At 36.8% G+C, this 23411-nt stretch overlaps 1 protein-coding gene across 6 annotated transcripts in view; it reads left to right on the top strand.

The window, feature by feature from the left end:
- arhgap33 (Rho GTPase activating protein 33) overlaps positions 1 to 23411 on the top strand; it is a 118714-nt gene that overhangs the window by 51118 nt on the left and 44185 nt on the right. For 3 of the 6 annotated variants that reach the window (XM_049467451.1, XM_022668679.2, XM_049467458.1), the window contains exons 3-5: positions 1203 to 1240; positions 3614 to 3705; positions 11195 to 11279. In XM_049467451.1, the coding sequence (XP_049323408.1) occupies positions 1203 to 1240; positions 3614 to 3705; positions 11195 to 11279 (215 nt within the window). The remainder of the gene's footprint in view (positions 1 to 1202; positions 1241 to 3613; positions 3706 to 11194; positions 11280 to 23411) is intronic. The other 3 variants (XM_049467455.1, XM_049467448.1, XM_049467460.1) reach the window with 1 other exon arrangement.

Here is a 23411-nt window from a genome sequence, read left to right as displayed (position 1 = left end):
AGTTGTTGGTTTGCTGTTGATGCTGGTTGCTAAGCTGTTAGGTGGTGGCTGCTAAGATGTTGCTGAATGTTGATAAGGTGTTTATATGCTATAGGTGTGAGTTGATAAGGTTTTGCTATTGGATATTTGTTGATTTGCTAATGTATTGCTAGTTGGCTGCTGAGATGTTGCTGAGTGGTGGTTTGAGTGTTTTTATGATTCAGGTGTTAGTTGCCAAGGTGTTAGTGTATAGTTGCTAAGTTGTTGCTCTGCTATGTGTTGGTTGCTTGTGTTACTGAGTGGTGGTTCCGAAGGTGTTGCTAAGTGGTCCCTAAGATGATGATGTGGTATAGATGTTGGTTGCTTAAGTGTTGAGTGTTGCTGTGATGTAGGTGTTGATGTCTAATGCGATGCTAGGTGGTTGCTGAGATGCTGCTTTGCTATAGATTTTCTGTTGCTAAGTGGTTGATAAGCCTTTGCTGTTGGACATTTGTTGATTGCTAATGTATTGCTAGGTGGCTGCTGTGATGGTGTTGAGTGGTTGCCTGAGTGTTTGTATGATATGGGTGTTTGTGAGTAGTGAGGTGTTGCCAAGATGTTAGTAAGTAGTTGCTAGGGTGTTGCTAAGTGGTCACTAGGGTGGTGTTGTGGTACAGATGTTGGTTTCTAAAGTGTTGTTGAGTGCGTGTAGGTGTTGATGTCTTATGTTTTGCTAGATGGCCAAGGTGTTACTGAGTGGTTGTTAAGGTGTTGCAATCTGTAAATACACTCATCTATCCATTTTCTGTCAATTTATCTAGAAATGCCATTTAATTTTATGTCCCTGCCCTTCAAACAACCTAAATCCAACATGTGCAGCATGTAAATCCTGACACCAGGGAGTGGAACTGCAGAATCCAGGGCTTTAGCTTGTGCTGGGAAATAAGTAAGCTGTTTCTTTAGGGGCTACAAGCATCAACAACTTTGATCTGTCTTCTTTGGGTTGTCTTCAGATGGCTGAACTTTCGCTTTACCCTTAAGGCACGAGCTGGAAGAACTAAAACAAGGGTATAGCTTGGCATGGAAAAATGCTGACGTGCACCTCTTTATGGCTTGTGTACACATAACAGAAGGAGTGCTGGGTGTTCCGCTTGCTGTGCTAAGTGTCCTAACTCCCATTAAGAAAACAAATATATATATATATATATATGTATACATGTGTTTACTGTTGACCATCTCCAAAGGTTTCTCCTTGCCCAGTGCGATGCAGTTGGCCTTGCCGGTAAGTGCGACCCACTGGTATTCCTCCCACTTCATGTGTCCATTGCTTTCTCTTGGCTTTCAGCTTTTCTTATTGTGGCCTTTTCCCAGTTTTTACTGTTTTTTGATCAAAGCTGAGCAGATTGCAAACCTGTAGGCGTGGCTTTCTGTTGGAAACGTCCTCTGATTGGACAGCGTTGCTGGCAAATCAAGTAGTGCTACAAGGAGCTGCTGGTACCCTGAGGGAAACCATGAATAACTTGCTCAATACGCCCAAAGGCATGTTGGGAAGCGTTTACTCTGAAACTGTCCCTCATGTGGGCGAAACTTTGGGAACGCAGACCAACAGCAACATTTTTTCACCAGTGTGAAGAAAGTGAGTGTGCATGAGTGAGTCGTACTTACCACTGATGCTCTTCCTTAGTCAAAAATAGATGAATAGTCAGCTGTGTGGGCTGTGCAAGCAAACCATGTTCTAACCCAGAGTCTCCACAAGCTGAAACCACGCTGAGCAATTCCGTTTGAGCAAAATCTTGCCAGTAGAGATACCCTTTCTGCTTTTCTGGTTCTGCTATTGATCTGATGCTGTTTAAGGCTGTGTATTTGCAAGAGCTTGGAAATTACATTACAGGGGTTTCATTTCATTATATTTTGATTCACTATATGTCCAAATGTCTGTAGAGACCCCTCCTGATCAATTCATTCTGCTAATTAAATTGCACACATTGCCTAAGACAGTTGTCCAGATGCTTTCACACAGCTTGTCTAGCCTCTGTAGAGAAGTATTGCCAAATAGAATGGGACTCTCTGAAGAAAATGGACATAAACTTTCTGCCAGATATGGGTTAGAGGGTAGAAGATGAAGATACGGAGCTCTTTTCCAGTCTGTGGTACCTATACTACTCTACTCACATCATGATTTAGTCCCTACTTGGCTCGCATATAACCTCAGTCGTGCACATACTAAAAAGATCATGAATCCAAATATATCTACTAATATAAAAAAAATGAAAAAAGTAGAGTAGAGTTGATTCAAGTTGTATAGGTACTGTACCATGCAGTGGAAAAGCACCACTATGCTTGTGTTGTTGCTGAATACAATATAAACCTTACTTGCCTAATAGAATTGTCACTGTACGCAATGCGACACAGACAAACTATTTGTAAAATCCCCAAGCTACAGTAGCGATCACCTTTAACTTTTATCTAACATCACCAGCTACATTTTAAAGGGTTAAAACAGGGCTATAGTTGGAAAATACTAAATAGGTACCAAAAAACAAGTAGGGTTAAGTTTCAAATCCTTACAGCAATTAATGTGTCCCACAGTATGTTTGTCCATGTAGTGTATTTCACTCTGTTACAATTATGAAAAGATTAGTTTAATAGCAACAGAAGTAAACTTTTAGTAAACCTCACTGTTATCTACAGTTCTATAAATGCATATTCTGACATTTTCAGCTTCTCTTCTGTGGTTAGAAGGTGGCTCTTTTGTGTGTGTAAGGCTCGTCTGTGTGTAAAGTTGCAGCCTGCTCTTCACTGATTGGCTGGACACAGTCTGAACTTTGTTTGCTGGAGGGCGGGGCTGCGTTCAACGTAACCCAGCTTGCACCGCAGCATGCTTCGGCTCTCTCCATCGAAATGAATAGGATGCATTGGGGCTTAATCATAATCTTTTCTTTGTATTTAAAAAATAATACAGTATTGCAGAGCATAATATCATGATGATTTGACTTATATCGCTATTTCAGAAAGTAAAAGTCCAGAATGTAAAAATCCACACCAAGTTTCTTCTAACAGCTGCTTTGATGGATTTGGTTCCTGGAACTTCACCTGAGCTAGAACCAAATCCTGGGGTGGATTTTTACTTTCAAGACCGGAAGCACTTAAACTAAACATGCTAGCTTCAATGCTAACCTATAGAATCCATCACTGCAAACTCACACTGTGTTCTAAAGTGCTCTGATTATTAACAAAGCTTAAATATGACCAGACTTCAGTCCCAGCTGATGTCTGTCTTTCTCTGCCCAACCCGAAAGCCCCGCTGGCTGCTTGTCCCTGTGTTCGCACCTATCCTTTCTCCGTGTGATCCAATAGAGAACATCCAAATCTGTGCTAGAGTGTCCCACTTGAAAGAGGGGGCGTAAGATTGCTGTCCTGACTGAAATGGGAGTTGTAGTCCATTTCCTCTCAGTTTGTCAGAAGCTGAATGACGCTGTATTGTAATCAGCTGCATTTCCCTCATTAGGAAGTGCACAGGGGGGGGAAGGTTGTGTACGATTGTGGCAGATTGCATCTGTGAGCTAGCACGAGGTGTGAGATGCTAACTGAGCCTAAAGGCTAAACCCATCTGTCTGATCTTTCTCACCGTTTCTCATCCTCTTCCTCTCCTCAGGCTCGGAGCACAGATAATCTGGACAGTTCCGGGGAGCCCGCCACCCGCTCAGTTGGCACCACTGCCAACTTGAAGGGGAAGATGAGCAAGAGGTGAGAAACCGTCTGCCCTCAGTTCTCTGCTTTTGTGTCACTTACTGCTTGGCTCAATTATGGAGTAAATAGGGTTGGCTAGAAAGCTGTGATTTCTGAAGACGTTCCTGCAAAACACAGGCAGTACATACCCTGTATATCAATCAAGCATAACATTATGACTACCTTTTTTCGTTTCTACACCCGTTAACCATCTTATCAGCTCTAATGATCGTATGATACTATGTAGTTCTATTTAGGGGTGGGCGATATGGCTCTAAAATAATATCACGATATTTCAGGGTATTTTTGTGATAACGATATACTTGGCGATATAGGACAACAGAAAAAGAATTAATTAATTTCAGGAATATAGTATAATAGTATAACAGCAAAATCATAATGTGGCAAAATAATTAATATAGATTAAAATAATATAATGCAGCAAAAATTATTGCAGAATATTTAGTGCATGCATACAAACTGCAAACTAAAACTATAAACTAAAACAATTATACAATAAATACACTTAAAGCTTCACAGTAAATAATAGACTACTTTTAAGACAAACCATCCCTATTATCACAACATGGATTTTTAATATCATGATGTTTCCGTGTCACGATATATTGTATACAATATAATATTGCCCACCCCTAGTTCTACTATAATGATAGACTGTAGTCTTGTGTTTCTGTTTCTCTGCATACAGCTACTGTTATTTGGGTGGTGGGTCATTATTCTCAGCCCTGCAGTGATTAGCACTGATTAGCACGGTGGTTGTGTATGAGGTGTTAGTAGTGTGTGTTGTGTGCTAGTTCGAGTGGATTAGATACAGCAGTGCTGCTGGAGTTTTTAAACACTGTGTTTGTTTGTTTTTCACTCACTGTCCTCCACACTCTTTAGGCAACTACTATCTAACTATCAAATGCCAGGTGTGGGCTAGAGGGTTACAAAGCCCCCTAGCACTAAGCATTGAAGCAGTGGAACTGGGTTTTCAGGAACTATCACGCTCCATTCAGTACTTTTAGGATGAGTTAGCCCAGAGTTAGCACAGGGTCAACAACATCTCTGCTCCTGAAGAGCTACTGTACCTTGCAGCAGACTGTATCCATCTAAATAACGCCTGTAGGAGAGCTTTATCAGTTGAAAGGGGGATGTGTTAGATTTAGGATGGAGGTGTAACATGCAAGAAGGTATCTCTCCAGCAGCAGGGTTGGTGACCCCTGAGTTAGTAAGTAGGGGATGAGGTGGGATGGTGATTATCACCCAGCATCCTGACCTCATTGACTTTCTTGTTGCTGAATACAATCGCAATGCTTCTACTAGATTACATTTATTCCAACAAAAGCAGCATGAAATCTTAATACCAGTTTAATACAATTTATTTAATTTCATCTGATGTGTTATGTTACACATGCATTACACACTTCTACACTTCTACATGTGCAGCTTAATAAATAATGCTCATTGCTATCTTACACCCTGCATTGTTAAAATAGCAGTAGAGTTTTTGAATACAGCTCTCATATGTTTGAGTAAAATGAACATTGTTGTTTTATTCTATAAACTACGGACAACATTTCTCCTAAATTCCAAATAAAATATTGTCATTGTCAAATGAGAAATGACTGAAATAGCAAAAAAAACAGAGCCAGACCTGAATATCTCAGATCTCAAATAATGCAAAGAAAACAAGTTCATATTCATATATTCAAGTTTTAAGAATTCCAAAATCAATATTCACTGTTTTTATGCATCTTGTTCTCCTCCACCAGTCTTACACAGTTCAAAAAAGTTCAGCTTGGTTTGATGGCTTGTGATTATCCATCTTCCTCTTGATTATATTCTAGCGGTTTTCAATTTTTGATAAAATTAAAGAAACTCATCATTTTTAAGTGGTCTCTTATTTTTTTTTTTACAGAGCTGTAGATCTATGTCAATCAGCGTTGTGGTCTGAAAGATAGATAGATAGATAGATAGATAGATAGATAGATAGATAGATAGATAGATAGATAGATAGATAGATAGATAGATAGATAGATACGTACGTACGTACGTACGTACGTACGTACGTACGTACGTACGTACGTACGTACGTACGATAGATACATACATACATACATACGTACGTACCAGTTGATGTGCATAATGTGAGGATAACTGATGTCAGCCAAACAGAAAGTGCATACATACATACATACATACGTACATACGTACATACGTACATACATACATTATTGATCCCCGGGGGGAACTTCTTGGCATCCAGCAGCAGGTTACACAATACACAAAGTTAAAAAAGATAAAATATAAAGATACATATAAATACAATCAAATAAGAAATAGAATATACAGTGTAAATGTACAGTCTTCGTGTGTGTGTGTAATGGAGATGGAGAATGGTGGTAGTGCAGTTGAACACAATAGACAGTGAACACCAGTTGATGTGCATAATGTGAGGATAACTGATGTCAGCCAAACAGAAAGTGCAGATACACAGTTATATAATAATTTAAATTAAATTAAGCAGTGCAAAAGATACGTAAACAGTGCAAAAGATACGTAAACAGTAGATGAATTAACTAGTGAATGAACTACTAGTGCAAAATAGGGTAGAACTATAAAAAGTGTTCTAGGCATCAGCAAGTCTGAGAGTGTGTCCATAGCTGGGGGTGTGTCCATGGTGTGGCCAGAGTGGCCGGAATGAAAAAGTTTCACAGAGTCTTTAGTTTGCTGTGCTGAGAGGAGTTGAACAGTCTTATGGCCTGAGGAACAAAAGACTTTCGAAGTCTGTCTGTGGAGCAGGACTGGGACAGCAGTCTGCCGCTGAATGAGCTCCTCTGCCTGGTGATGGTGCTGTGCAGAGGGTGGTGAACATTGTCCATGATGTTCAGCAGCTTACTGAGGGCTCTCCTCTCTGCCAGTGGTGTTAAGGACTCCAGCTCTAAGTGAGTTGTGTCCAGGTAAATATAGGGAATATTGCTATCTTGGCAGTAGAAGACACAGGTGCACTACTGACTGAATAAAACCCTGACAACAGTCACCCGTCAGAGGTTTTTTGTTATCTTGGCACACTCATCCTCCCGCACTTTACACACATACACAGCAACTCACAGCAGTGCACAAACCCAACTGTTACATCAACCATGAACAGAATACTAAATAATATAACATTGCTGTTCCCAAAAATAACCTGTTTGCACATCTTCACAGTGTGAACGTGCATGTCAGTTTCCTCTGCTGAGAGGAGCAGAAGTGCTACGCCGTTAAAATACCAATCCGCCAAAGTCAGAGTGCTTCTGGCTCTTAAAGAGAATAGCAAGTGACGCGCTGATTGGTTTATTTTTCATTACACCCAAAACACACCCATAATTAATTGAGAGAATTAGTACATGCCTTATGCGCATTTCAAGCTGCACAAGGCATATTTTTGTGTCCACATGATGGCAAAGACACACCATCAAGCTCTAAAATCAAGCTGCAGAGTTTACTGCTAACCTATAGATTGCTAAACTAGGGTCCCGAGAGTTTCCCATCCATTTCAGTCTCAAAAATTATTATAATTTTTTTTCCTGGTAACCTTTGTCTTTCTTACAAATAGCATTGCAATCCAACACTTCCTTTTTAACACTATTTTTGCAATCATTTCTTTAATAACAAGTGCATTTTCGTCTTATGTCATCTTGCAGTTACTGCCATAAGACGTGCATAAACACTAAAGTACTGCTTCTAGAAGTTATTCAGTGCTTATCTGTGTTATGAAGTCTCTGTCTTCAAATACAGGGTCACCAGATAAAGTGTGTGTGTGTGAGCAGAATCCTCATGAGCTACACTGAGGTCTAAAATAGGAAGCATTTCAGTTTCACTTCCTTTTGCAAAACTGATGCAAATATATCCTCACGTGGTGTACTGCTCTCTATGGTCTAGCAAGCCTCTCAACACCGAAAACCCCGCAGAACCACAGAGTGCACTCCTAGCCTCTTACCCATGCAAATGGACTAGCCATCTATGTAGTGTTGCACAGTGTCTGTAAACATGCTGTATTCAAATACAGTTTCCGTGGTCACTGAGGAGGAGGTTTCACCTGAAAATAATAATAATAATATTATAGCAGTATGTCCTTATTCACTGTATAGTGTTTTTATTATGTGTATATGTTTAAAGGTTTATACAGTGCCTTGCAAAAGTATTCGGCCCCCTTGAACTTTTCAGCCTTTTGCCACATTTCAGGCTTCAAACATTAATATATAAAACATGTGGGACACAATCGTGAAGTGGAATGAACCTTATTTGATATTTTAAACTTTTTTTTTTTCTTTTTAATCTGAAAAGTGGGGCATGCAATATTATTCGGCCCCTTTACTTTCAGTGCAGCAAACTCACTCCTTAAGTTCAGTGCAGCCAAGAGGCCCATGATCACTCTGGATGAACTGCAGAGATCTACAGCTGAGTTGGGAGACTCTGTCCATAGGACAACAATCAGTCGTACACTGCACAAATCTGGTCTTTATGGAAGAGCAGCAAGAAGAAAGCCAATTCTCAAAGATATTCATAAAAAAGTCTTGTTTAAAGTTTGCCACAAGCCACCTAGGAGACACATCAAACATGTGGAAGAAGGTTCTCTGGTCAGATGTAACCAAAATAGAACTTTTTGACCACAATACAAAACAAAATGTTTGGCATAAAAGCAACAGAGCTCATCACCCTGAACACACCATCCCCACTGTGAAACATGGTGGTGGCAGCATCATGGTTTGGGCCTGCTTTTCTTCAGCAGGGACAGATTTGGGAAGATGGTTAAAATTGATTGGAAGATGGTTGGAGTCAAATACAGGACCATTCTGGAAGAAAACCTGTTGGAGTCTGTAAAAGACCTGAGACTGGGACGGAGATTTATCTTCCAACAAGACAATGATCCTAAACATAAAGCAAAATCTACAGTGGAACGGTTCACAAATAAACGTATCCAGGTGTTAGAATGGCCAAGTCAAAGTCCAGACCTGAATCCAATGGAGAATCTGTGGAAAGAGCTGAAAACTGCTGTTCACAAACCAACGCTCTCCATCCAACCTCCAACTGAGCTCCAGCTGTTTTGCAGGAAAGAATGGGCAAAAATGTCAGTCTATTGATTTGCAAAACTGATAGAGACATATCACAAGCAACTTGCAGCTTTAATCACAGCAAAAGATGGCGCTACAAAGTATTGATGCAAGAGGGCAGAATAATATTGCACACCCAAAAAAAAGAGTTTAAAATATCCAATAAATTTCATTCACTTCACAGTTGTGTCCCACTTGTTGTTGATTCTTCACAAAAAAATACAATTTTATATCTTTATGTTTGAAGCCTGAAATGTGGCAAATGGTTAAAAAAGTTCAAGGGGGCTGAATACTTTTGGCACTGTCAAAAAGCTCAGTGCAAGTCATACAGTTACCAATTCTCATTTGTTGTCATCCAACATTTCTTAAAATTAATAATTCACTTCTGTCCAGGTTTGGGGTAAAATAAATAATAAAACCTCTGGTAAATATGCCATAGAAAGTGGAAAATGTTACATTTCAAACATGGTTTAGTGTTTGTGAGTGAGGTGTTTTGATTTGGTTTTGAGGTTTCAGACATTGGAGAAAAAAGATGTAAAAGCTGGTCAGCCTCGGTTAGCTTTAAGCTGCTACCCCTCTATAAAGACTGGCCCAGAGAAAGCTGTGATCACAGGGCCTGATTTTTGTAGCTGCTTGTCATCAGCAGAGTCTGGCAGAGTGATGTGTTGCTTGTCTCAGAGAACTGACTAATCATCAGCACCATATTCTCTGTGCTTTTATTTGTTCACAGGTGTTCTCTAGTGGGCTGAGTGTGTGCATTTTAGGGCTGCAATTAGTATAATAGATCAGTACTGTTATGTAGGGGTGTGCCATATCACGTTATATTTAATAATATCACAACAGTCTTGAACACAATTCAAATCTCTTTACAGTGATAATAGCAGTATTATTGAAAACATTTGTATTTGTTTTTCTGTTTACTGTAAAACCTTTAATTATTTGCACTTTATATGCATGCTCAAAATATGCTTTTTTATTGCGTTTGTTGTTAAATTACACTATTTTTTACACTATTTAATGTCTTGGTAAGTTAGTGTTAATGCAATAGACAAACATTTATATATTTGCGTGTTTATACTGAATGTTTGAAACTTTCGTTGCTGTCCAATGAAAAACAAGTATCTTCATTTTTGTGGATTTGTAGTTTAATGCACAAACTGTCCCTATACTGTGTCAAAATTTCTTAATGAACGGACCAATAAAAATTCTTCAAAATTACCTTTTTTATATTAAATGTGGTATATTATATGTCATATTGCCATGGATAATTTTCCTTAATAATCCTTATTATTTTATGAATGAATGAATGAAGTTCAACTTATATAGCGCCTTTCTAGAATCCCAAGGAGGCTTTACAATTTACACGTTTTACACACAAGCACATCACACATTAACACTCATCCACACACCGGTGAGAAGCGGCAGCCAATAGCGCACAGCGTACTCTCAACCGGAAACAACCGTCCACCTGGAGGACTGCATCAGGCACTACAGCATTTACCCAGGACAGAGTGCCAATCCATATCTGGGCACACAGTCATAATACATTTACACACACACTTACACACACACAAACTTGCATACATACCACACCAGATCAATTGTCTGGCCAATTTAGAGTATTCAATTTACCAGATCAAATGATCCATTTTAGGAGCATATTGCACACCCCTATTGTTAAATAACACTTTAGAATTTTTGGATTTGGCCCATTTTACAGCTCTTTTTTCATTTATAAATAGTAATATGCCGCTAGTTGCTGAAGATATATTTTTTATTTTGCATTTTCTGTTAATAATACATTTTAAAAAATCAGCATTATTGCCAGTACAGTCAGCCTTACAAATAATAATTCAGGGATATATCATAAATACAAGGATTATATTCCTGTTATAACATGTTTCCTGTCATAGTTCAATAGTTGTGAAGTCCAAGTCAGCATATTTAACTAAAATTAACCATTTTACATCAAACTTCTGTTATTGTAATTGTATTCATAGTATTAAAGTATGTCCAGTGTAGTGGTTGTATCATATTGCATTTTTGAGCCATAATTTTGCAAAAAAAAATGTTCAAACTATAAAAAAAATCATATATGATAATAGCAGTATTCTGAATATAGTCTGTTTTGTATTGGGAAGCTTTTATGGTATTTTTGTATAATTGTTTGTGTGTGTGTGTTTTATATGCATGCACTTATTGTTACATTATTTATTTTATTGCATTCTTCCTGTTACTGATGAAAGTAACATTTATTTTGTTGCAGGATCATATTCTGGAGAGTAATACAGTATTTTTCAGTGTCAAATCTGTTTAATGTGTGTAGAATACAGCATGTTTCCGCTCCTGTAGTGTTTGGTCCTCAGACTCAGTCATACTGAACATTTGTTGTGTGGTTTTGATTGCAGGTTGTCTGTTGTCAAAGGCCACTTCCCAAAGCTTATTGACTGTGCCCACTTTCACTATGAGAATGTGGACTTCGGCTCCATCGAGGTAAGAAGCTCAGCTTTACGACTGCTTTGACTGGTGGATCTGTTCTTGTGCTGTTTGCTCTTTGTTGTAGTTATGTGTGCTGTAAGCAGTTGTGCTCCCTAGCATTAGCATGATAACGTTTGGTTCACCATAGGACATGCTCAAGTCTGACTGACTGAAACCAGAGACCTCATTATTGAGGAGAGAGAGGCCACTGACCGCTATGTGGGATTTCTCGTAACACTAATCATGACACCGATTTATGGATAAAGGCCTGCACTTCAATAAAAAGAGACAATCATCTTGCTGTTGTTGTAGAATCCAGACTATGGTTTGTGTGCTGGTGGGGAACTCCCTCTTGCTGTGGAGATGTGCGCAGGCGCAGTAGCCATAAGTTGAAAAATCATGTTTTTGTGTATATTTTTAGCCTTTTTTTGTTAGGTTTTATTACAGTACATTACAGTAATGTAAAATATGTTGTTTAAATAGTAATTAGACCTTTGGTTTTGAGTATTTTGGTCTCTCTCCCTTCAAACAAATAGGAGGCTGGTCCTGCATGAGGAGATATAAAATATGCCCGGCTGTGTTGCTAAGATGCTACACAACTCTGATCAAGCGACTGCTGCTGCTGTTAAATGACACAAAAAAGCTGAAGTTCATGTTTATTTCCCCAATAGTAGATCCATAGAGTTTGCTAGCTCACTTGCTAAGCTAACTGTTGCCCAGCTAGCTCAGCTACACATCCACAGTGTAGCAATTAGCATAGCTCAACTGCTTTTCTTCTTTTTTACTTCTGCACTACTGACATAAGTGTTAAAGCCGCAAACAAGAGAGCTAAGTTGAGAGACTGGTGTTAAAGTGGTCAAAGGTTATGCAGCAGATTATCTCATTTTTAGACCCATAGCTGGACAGTTAGACACAAGTGTAGGTAGCTAATCAGTTAATGAACTTTAGCTAACTTCTATTGCTGTGGCTTGTGACTTGGATAAGTCAAATGCAGGCTATTTTGTTTATTTAATGGTGAAAAAAACAATATTTCTGACTTAAAGCGAACAAAATGTAACATTTCAGTGCATCTCTAGTTAATGTTAAGCTGAGTAAATACATTAAGAAATTGTATAGATTTGGTTACGGTTTGGTTTAGGTGTATGTAGGTTTATGTATTAGGCTTGTGATTGCAGTTTGGGGCAAGTTCGGCAAAAAACACTATAATTACACTAACATTTAGGTCACTATTCATATATATATACGTATATATATATATATATATGTGTGTGTGTGTCAGGAGAAGTCAGGGTTAGTCGGAAGACGAGAGGATGGCAGTGTAGAGCAGGAGCATCGTCAGGACTGAGGCTGTAGCTCGTTATGGACCTGACCTACAAACACAAATACATGTACACTGTTATATTAGAATATTATCTCATTGTTTCTACACTCACTGTCCATGTTATCAGCTCTGCTGGTCATATAGTAGCATATTGTAGTTCTGTAACAAAAGACTTTTTCTTTGCCTACTTTATTATAATCCTCCTTTCACCCTGTTATTCAATAATCAGGACCCCACAGGACAACCATTAAGGAAGTGCAACAAAGTGCTTCTATTTAGAGGAAAGTGACTGTAGAAACTAGACACTGGTCATAATATTTTGATGTGACTGTGCTTGCATGTATGCTTCTTTTAAAAATCAGTGATATTAATAACATCAATGGGACCATTGACGTGCCATCAATTATTGATCATTTTATTAAAAAATAGGCTTTGTAAACACCTTAAGACTCATCCCCTCAATTTAACTTGCTGAAGTTGATGCTTGATTGCGGTGTTGATGCGGTGAAGAATATTGGTTGTAAAATTCTCTGAATCTGACACCAATAAATCCATAATTCCTGGTATTTACCTATTTAGGAGTATTTTATTCTCTTTAGTAACACAGATGCCGAGATGTATTTTGGAGAATGGTCATGTAATATATTGATTATTTCAGAACCACAGTATCATATCACGTTATAGTGGGCAACCTATCATTAGACTGGGTGTCCAAAAACATTCGGACATTTAGAAAATGTACATGGATGTATATGTGTATGTACAATTTATACAGTATATATAAATATATAAATAATTTGTATGGTTCTTTTATGCATATAGGTAATTAAACACATGAAATACCCATGGGCTTACTATCCCTACACTAGGGTCTATACATCTGAATAATGATGACCTGATTTATATATATTTTAATAGGGATTAAGCATTTATTCATGTAATAATAATTCTAAGCCCTTCGGCATCCTATACAGCTCTGGAAAAAATTAAGAGACCACTTCAGTTTCTGAATCAGTTTCTCTAATTTTGCTATTTATAGATATATGTTTGAGTAAAATGAACATTGTTGATTTATTCTATAAACTACACACAACATTTCTCCCAAATTACAAGTATTGTCATTTGTTTAAAAGCATTTATTTGCAGAAAATGAAAAATTGCTGAAAAAACAAAAAAGATGCAGAGCTTTCAGACTAAAATAATGCAAAGAAAACAAATTCATATTCATAAAGTTTTATGAGTCCAGAAATCAGTATTTGGTGGAATAATCTTGGTTTTTAATCATAGTTTTCATGCATCTTGACATGTTCTCCTCCACCAGTCTTACACACTGCTTCTGACTTTGTCACTCCTGGTGCAAAAATTCAAGCAGTTCAGCTTATTCCAGAGGTTTTCAATTTGTTAAAATCAAAGAAACTCATAATTTTTAAGTGGTCTCTTATTTTTTTTACCCAAATGCAATAACTGTGGCTACAACAATAATTACAACTATTAACTAGTTATTTTATTCCATTTAAATAGTTATTCTTGTTCTTAATGTCTGCTGCATAATTTGTCCTGCAAATGTCAAGTTCTAATTTACTGTCATGCTAACCAGCACTTATAGGCAACCTCTTTTTTTCTCATTTTGTCCTGGAAATATATGAAAACAAGCTCTCTCTCTCCCTCTGTGTTTCACACGCATTATTTTCCTGTGTGTGCTGAAGAGGAAGAGCAGCAGCTTCTTTTCTCTTTGGCTTGAATGGGTTTTCTCGCTCTAGGCTCTCTTGCTCATGCTCTCTGATGATGTCAGATTCTCATTGATGTCCTGTATACACTTCAGTGATCATGAATACACAAACAAACACACATCTTTCATTATATGTCCACGTTTGTGGACACCCCTTCCCATAAATGCATTAAAAATAATCGCCACTTTTCCAAGTTGCACCCATTGCTGACACAGGTATGTGTAAATGTGCACAAACAGCTTATCTAGTCCTTGTAGATAAGTACTGCCAATAGAATAGGACACTCTTGTTATAGTGAAACATGCACCATGCCTGATGACAGGTGTGGGCTAGTGGGGTATAAAGCCCCCAGTATTGAGCTGTGGACCAGTGGATCTGTGTTCTATAGAATGACAGATCTCTGTCCAATAGTTTTGGGATGAGTTGAGGATGAGATGGGGTGGTGATCATTCAAAGTCCTGATGTCACTGAATGCAATCAGATCCTCAAAACAATAAATGCTTTAAACAAAACTTCATAGAAAGCCTTTTCCTGGACAGTGGACAGATGTAAAGTCTGTATTATGATGATATTCTGTAAACACATACAATAGATTGTTTTTAAACTTTCAATAGTATAATGCAGGGGTCAGCAATTAAGTTTGGCTACAGGCCAGATATTTTCCAAGCAATTACGTGGCGGGCCACAAAAAAAAAATCTGTTTTGGAAAATGGAAAGGTGCAGTGGGATGGAGTGCTACAGACTAGTAGCTCTCCATCCCAGAGGGTTGTTGAACTCAATTGCAGAACAGTTGATCTCAAAGCAGCTAAACTCAAGATGGAGAAAAAAAAAAAAAAAGAATAAATAAACACAACTTCAGGGTCTCGGTCCAATACACTGTCACTGCTGCGACAAGTGAATTGAGACACGGCTGGGAAAAAAACGCCCTTATAAGTAGGGCTGCAACGATTATTCAATATAATCGACAATGTCAATTTATTTAAATTTATCGACTACAAATTTCATTGTCGACTAATGGTTAATTTGCAACAGTACTGCATTACACAAAGTGCTGGGGACAGAAACGCAATGGGAGATGGGTAACAGGCTCACTCACACAGTTTACACTCAACTTAATCTGTCACCAAAAGTGCCCAAACACAAAAGATTACATAATTACTTACTAAATATCAGTACTTTCCATGATTAAACAACATCTACACATTTATATGCCTTTAAAATCTCATGTTTAGCTGTTTTTCTGTTAATAATTGACTAATCAAAAACAGTATCATCAGATTAGTCAACTACCAAAATAATCATTAGTTGCAGCCCCACTTATAAGGCGACAGGGTGCCCAAGAACGGGCACAAAAACGAGAACAGGCAGAAACTAAAGTCACACCAAGCGCGACAGAGAGACAGGAGAGGAATGTAAACAAAAGCTCACTAGAGAAGCATTTTTTTTTCCATTATCGTTCATTATAGTTCAAACAACCTCACAGGTCCGATGTTTCATGCTTGCGGGCCACATGCTGGCCCTTGGGCCACCTATTGCCGACCCCTGCACTCTAAGAAAAGTAAGTACAGATTTGTACTTAAAAGAGTACAAAGCTTGTCGCTGGGGCTGTACCTTATATTGAGGTACAAAAAAGTACCTTTCCATGAAAGTCCTTTTTTGTACCCATGGTTTTTGTGCCAGTTAAGATTATAAAGATTATAAACATTATCATCAACTAAATATGGCTCAAAAACTTGATGATGCAAAATTGACTGGCTTTTAAATAAAAAATGCGCAATTAAAATATATATTGTTAATTAGTACAGTGATACAGAATACTGAATGTACCCTTTGGCTGGTTAAATGGTACAAATTTGTACTTATTGCTGTTAAAAATTACTTTGTACTTCAGAGAGAACAAATCTGACCCTGTAAAGACCAATATTGTACCTTGGAGGGTACAATTATGAAGAGTGTACCTTTGAGTACAAAAAAGTACTCATATCGTACCTCTGTTTTTTAGAGTGTGGTATAATGTAGTATACAATCTTTTTTTTAATTTCTAATGCTCTTTATATCCAGAAATATTTAATACATATAATACAATGAAAAAACTGGCAGGTTCAAATGGAGATACCATGATAAATGCAGCTATCTATAAATCATTAATTAAATAATGTTAATAATGCATTTGCTAATGCTTTTAAACCTTACTCAGCAGATCTACTGCACCTAAAAATCAACACACACCAACTTAAACTTAGACTTGTGTTAATAATTTGCTCTTTTTACTTTTGACCTGATTCATAGCTCTCTTACTTTTGGTGGTGATTTGTAAGTGTGCACCATGTTGTGTTAATACAGCTGAAAGCATGCAAGTTTTGATGGGTAGGAAATGATGTCCTTCATGTGAGAGTGTGTCAAAGTGTAAAGCATATAAACTATAACAATAAAAAAATGAGTTCATGTGTCTTAAATGCATTTATAAACTAATGCAGTTTCACAGCTATTGAGCTATTGAATGAAGTAGCTCAGCTCAATACAGAACAGTGCTAATGAGGAACCAGGGGTGTATTTCTGTCATAGGCCAGGACTAATAATACTTTCTTTGCATACAGAAGTCTACTAGAAGCACTGAACATATGTGCAGAGTCTCGGGCTCTGCAATGGCTGAATTTATTGTTATAATATGCATTTAGTCACCGCATATCTGGAGCAAAAAAACATCTAAACCTTCTTTCAAATTTCTGAATTTCTGATTTTTGTAATGTTCTCTTTTTTTCTTAAATTTAGAAATTATTTTATTTTGTGTTTAAATAAGTGCTCAAAATCTTTTTTGTGGAAAAAAAAGATTTGTTACTTCATTAAATATGGCATATAAGTGCCATCATGTATCAGTTGTAGGTGTGTAAAAGATCAGTTTTGATTGGATTGGATCACAGTCTTTGAGGTTTTTTTTTTTTGACAAAAAATAGATAAGGGGGACAAATGTGAGAACCAATTTAACTTTAGGTTTTAGCAGATTTTGAGTTGCTGCTTTGCTTGTATTAGTTACTTTTATTAAATTTTTATTTTATGATCTAGCATAGTGAAGCAGTTTTTAATTTTTTTCCAGTTACTATCTTCTGTTCTGTTACTCATTAAATGTTAATAGTGGAGTTTATTGTTCTAAGGTTGACTTTAGCCCCATCATATTTTTACTCAGTGATAAAACTTGTATCTGGACTGCAATTGAAAAAAAATGAGTTTTTGGCTTTCTCTGTTACATGACATTGCATTTAGTAGCTTCTCCATTTCCACTCGCTGTTGTGTTTACGTGGATTTCCGTGGAAACGCATGCTCAAAGTGTAATTACGGTGTGCGGCAGTGGACAAATAGATATTTTATTAAACGCGAGGTGACAAAACTTAGAGATGTGGACTAAAAAACTTAGGACTAAAATTACCGGAGGACCACAGAGTTCATTAAAAAAGAGTAGATAATTCAGCCTGTAATTTTCTCAGAGAAAAACACAACCATGGTCATTCCGGATGGAAATAAAATCACAGAGGACCCCCATAAAAGAGAAAATTACTCGACCCTCTGAGAAACTAATCCTGTCCGGATAGGGCTTTATTTGAAGTTTTCTCTTTTGTACACTCAACACGTATCAAAGTGTCCCACTCCTCACACTAATATAACTCTCCTCTCTGCTCACACAGAATGGAGTGTAGCTGCTACATAAGTGTAGCTGTTTTCTGTATGTTGCCGTATGGCTCTTGTGGCTCTTGAGTGTTCACAGGTCATAGTGGTTTAATCCATTTACGTGACCGTCATGACAAAACCATGCACACTGAGAACACAGACAATCCATGATCCATTAGACCAGTTAAAAGAAAAATATCACATTTTCTAATGTTTAATTTTGGAAATGTTACTTTAAATGTTTCCATAACATTAGTTTGTCCAGCTGAAAATGCACTGTAAGAAATGTTCTAATAATGTTGTGATGCAAACACAACAGGTTTAACACCTAAATAATTTATTGCTGTAATGCTACAGGCTAACCTTAAACTTTAGAACATTCTCTGTTAGCTGGGACAAAATGAAGAGAGCACTTCAGTTTCTGGATCAGTTTCTCTGATTTTGCTATTTATAGGTAAATGAACATTGTTGTCAAATTCCAAATAAAGCTATTGCCATTTAAAACATTTATTTGCAGAAAATGAGAAATGGCTGAAATGACAAAAAGATGCAGAGCTTTCAGACCTCAAATAATGCAAAGAAAACAAATTCATATTCATAAAGTTTTGAACCTCCAATTGTGTTAATTTTTCAGGAACAGCAATGGTGTTCCCGGTTCAATTTGAATTAGAAAAATTCATGTTCAAACTTTTTTAAAAATTTCCACCACTTTATTACTTTTGTAAGACCAAAATATGAAACAATAATTTTACATAACATTGAAACATAACATTGCAAATTTGTTTTAGATTTTGTTTTTGCAGGAGGTGGTTGCAAATATGTGAGATGAACCATTTTCATATTATATGTTTATTACACTAATTGAGGCAAGCAGAAGAAGTTTCATACTAAAAAAAATAATTTTAACTATTTTTACTAGATCTTCAAACTTTAAAAAGGGGTCAATTTGACTTGGAACACAACAGGAGGGTTAAGAGTTCAGAAATCAATATTTGGTGGTATAATCCCACCAGTCTTACACACTGCTTTTGGATAACTCTATGCCTTTACTCCTGGTGCAAAAATTCAAGCAGTTCAGTTTGGTTTGATGGCTTGTGATCATCCATCTTCCTCTTGATTTCAATTTGGTAAAATCAAAGAAACTCATCATTTTTAAGTGGTCTCTTTGTGTGTGTTAGGAGTCCTGCCTAGGGGCTTTTTTGCCGTAGCATGGTGACTTTTTGCTGTTACCCACTATTCTACACCAAGTGCATTTATATCACAGTATATAATGTTATTATATGGTTGATACATCTAGAAAGATTAGGCTACAGATTTAGTTGTTGGCCCATGGATTCAGTTAGTAATCAGTGTTTTTATTGTTTTTTTTATTTTTTTTATTAACTGCACAGAGCTGCTGTTTTTATAGTATTTCTGCAGGCAGTTTAGAGTCTAGGTTTCGTTTTCAGTCTCTGTGGCCACCATTAACGTAACGTCTGTTGCGTGGTAACTAGAGACTTGCAAAGCTATCAAGGGTTGGAAATGATGAGCTGCATTCGTGCGTCTCTCTCTCTCTGTCTGTTATATGTGGTGTGTGTGTGTGTGTGTGAATGTGGTCTGTATCTCATCGTACTGCACTGTTATGTATATAATCTGTTAGTAGATGTGTGGTAGAATGTGTATTACTGTAATGAGAATTGTGTGGGTTATGTTTGTTAGAGCACCTGAAGTGGCCCAGCTTCAGCGTTCCCATGATGCACCGGGAGGCTTTCTCATTAGTGTTTAAACTCCCTAACGAAAGGCGAGCTATAAAAGACCCTTCCGTCTCCAGTGTTGCTGCTCTGTGAAGCAGAAAGCAGAATAAACAGCGCTCTCCCAAACATCCTCTCATCTTTTCTTCCTCCAGTCTCCAGTCCAGCCATTCTTTTTCTTCTTTTCTCCCTTTATCCATTAGCCATGTAAAAATGCATGGTTTTAAATTGCTATGATTGCATCTATTTTTTAATGTTAAATGAGATAATGATCTATTATCAATCAATCAACCTTCCTTTATGTTGAATACAGGGATTGACATGACAAAGAAAATACTACATTTTATCATTTTAAAATAACAGTAAATAAAAGATAAAAATAGATATAAATAAAAATAGGATATAAATTAAAAAAATAATAATAAGAAGAATTAATTGATAAGAAACTAAGAGCAAAAGAAGATAAGATCAAGCTGAAAACTTGTTAAAATTAAGCTAAAACTAACTTTTATATAGTACAATAAAAATCTAATTAATTAATAAATTAAAGAACATAAATATACCCAAAAATATACACTATTTAAAGTGGCACATCAAAATGTTAATTAGTATGTACATTAGGAAAGTTGTGAGGTGTTATCTTGTGAGTCAGGCTGGCCAACTCTGGCCAATGTGCTCATGGCAAGGAGATTGGTATTATCACAGATAGAGCGAGGTCTGATAGTTGGTGCCAGACAGATGTGACACTTCATTTCCGAAGTTGTGCATGCATTTAATATTGGTGAAACCACAGTGTCACGTGTACAAGGAATATGTTATATAAAGCATCACCCCCCACAGCGGACAGAGCAGTGTGTTGTAATGATCACGACCGGCAGCTTCTGACAAGAATTGTCCACACAAACAAACAAGCAACTCTGGAAGAAGGGACACAATACTAGTAATTAGGGATGTGCCATTTCGTATCGCATGCAATAATATCGCCAAAAAATGTTTAGATTGTGAACGATATACCCTGAAACATGGTGCCATATCACCTACCCCTAATTATCACATCAGGGTACTACTTTTTTACTGTTCTTAGCAAAAGAAAAATTCACACTGTTCTCATTTCCCCATTATTTATCTACTAGAGACAAATTATATGTGTCCAGTATCATTTATTTTACTTTAATCCTGGATATATGGAGAGATTTGGAGTTCATAGTATCATGATATTCTGAATCATTGACTTCTGTTACAAATCTGATAAAATTCTTATATTTTTAATATCTCAGTTAGGGGTGTGCCATATAATATCATATGAAATATTAAAATTACAATTCCATTTTGTTGCAGTAGTGTATTTTTGTATTTAGTGTTTTGTTATATCGCCAAGAGTATCGTTATCGCAAAAATGCTATGAAATATCGTGATATTGTTTTAGGGCCATATCGCCCACCCTTACTATTAATATATTAATACACTATTACATTTTTAATATATTCATTATTTACACCCTCTGTCACTGACTGATTTTTATTCACTCACAAAGTATTTTCAGTACAAAAATCCAAGCAAGCTCAGGTTGAGTCACGAGTTCACCTTTTAACATGACAGTGACCCAAAAACACACAGCCAAAAACATACTCGAGAGGCTTCAGGGCATGCTTATGAATGTACTTAAGTGGCCCAGACTTGAACCCTGTTGAACATCTGTAGAGAGACCTGAAGATTTCAGGCATGGCAGTTCAGACACTGACCATCAAATTAAATGGTGCTTGAGAGGATCCACCATAAGGAATGAGATAAAGTGCCCTAATGCAGTTGTGCATACCTTTTTAAATATATGCCGAACAAGACTTTCAGCTATATTGAGTACAGCATAATGTCAAATAAATGTCCTGAATACATTTGTGTGCTTTTTAATAGTTTTTTAAAATGAGTTCTATTCAAAATTCAAACCAACACCAAAGTTAAGTTTGTAACCCATGTAATACTCATCCACTCATTGGCTACTTCATGAGCTCAGCCTACCTTTGATGTCCAAAATTAATATACTTACTGTTATACACATAAAAGTACAAATTGTAGCCCATATGGAATAATGCATTAAAGGTCAGCCAATAGTAGGGGTGCAACCAATTATGATTTTTGTAGTCTAATAATCTGGTTATTTATTTATTTATTTAGATTAGTTAAATAATCAATGTCTTTCTGCCTTTCCCTAAATCCCTGCTTTTTTATGAGCATGGTCTGCATACTTGTGAATGTCATACTGCTGTCCAGTCTCTGTTATAACATAGCATACGTTCCCATAGATGCATTAATTATTACATTAAAGATTATTTAATTCTAATGTTACTCGTAGGCTTAGTAGCTTAATCAAATACTAGTGCATCTCGAAAAATTAGAACATCACTGAAAAGTTACTTCATATCAGTAATTCCATTCAAAATGTGAAACTCATATATTATATAGATGTATTCACACAGTGTGATCTATTTTAAGCGATTATTTTTTTAATTGTTGATGATTATGACTTGCATCCAATGAAAACCCAAAAATCAGTGTCTCAGAAAATTTGAATATTATACAAACCAATTGGTGCTTTTGGCAGTGTGGGCAGTGTGCCAAGTCCTGCTGGAAAATGAAATCCGCATCTCCATAAAGTTGTCAGCAGAGGGAAGAATGAAGTGCTGTAAGAAGACATGTCTCTCCAAACCATCACTGATCATCAGTAAATTTTCATTTTATTTGTAAATAAAGGGATCAGAGTCTGGAGGAAGAGTGGAGAGACACACAGTCCAAACTGCTTGAGGTCTAGAGTGAAGTTTCTACAATCAGTGATGGTTTGGAGAGACATGTCATCTGCAGAATTGTTGTATTTTCCTGGAACTGGCCATGTTTTGGACAAAACTTTACCAATCGCCTGTTTTATTTGTATTTATTTATTTTTGAATATATAGACTTTATATATATATATATATATATTTACACCTAAGATATCTTTTCAAAAATGGTTAGAGTGTTTATGAGTTGAAAACATAAGAATATTGATGATTATTCATTACATGGCTTATTACAAAATACATGAAGAGCATCAGGCAGAGTTATTTTTCTTCATAATTAGACCTCTTGGATACATGTAGAATAATAAAAACCTGACACTCAGTATTTTGATCAGGATACACAAAGAAAACTATATACAAAAATGGAAACCTTTTAGTCTAAATAAATCAATATGTTTAGTGCAAAATATCTACTTAGAAAAAAACTATATAAAGTAGTGGCATACCTAGCTTTAGTTTGAGTGAAGGTAGGTTCACACTTTTTCTGTGGACACTTTTGAGTCATTTACTGATATTATTTGGTTTGAAACATCATATAAATATGTTGGGTAACATATGGTAAGTAATATTGGTTGGGGAAGGAGATCTCACTTTTTTAGGTGTTTTCTCAATGGGTTTCTTGTAGATGCTTTACTGTACTGGGATGTTATTGCTATTTTTAGAAAGAGTAAGTTCCGTCCTTTCTAACCATATATGGATTATGTTTATGTGAAGGTCCTGAGTAATTAAGCTGAGAACACAAGGTGATTAAGGTGCGATTTTGGACGGAAAATCTGTCCGTAGGGTTCTAAGGGTTAACCGTTGATGAAAGACTCGAAGATGACGTTAAGTAGTTTAGCAGCCAGTGACAGTAGTTCCTTCAGTCCCATATT

Source organism: Astyanax mexicanus, chromosome 1 (genome assembly GCF_023375975.1).
Source record: "Astyanax mexicanus isolate ESR-SI-001 chromosome 1, AstMex3_surface, whole genome shotgun sequence".
In the NCBI taxonomy this organism is placed as follows: Eukaryota; Metazoa; Chordata; class Actinopteri; order Characiformes; family Acestrorhamphidae; genus Astyanax; species Astyanax mexicanus.
The sequence above is the reverse complement of the archived record's forward strand: the minus strand, read 5'-3'. Positions and strand labels throughout refer to the sequence as shown.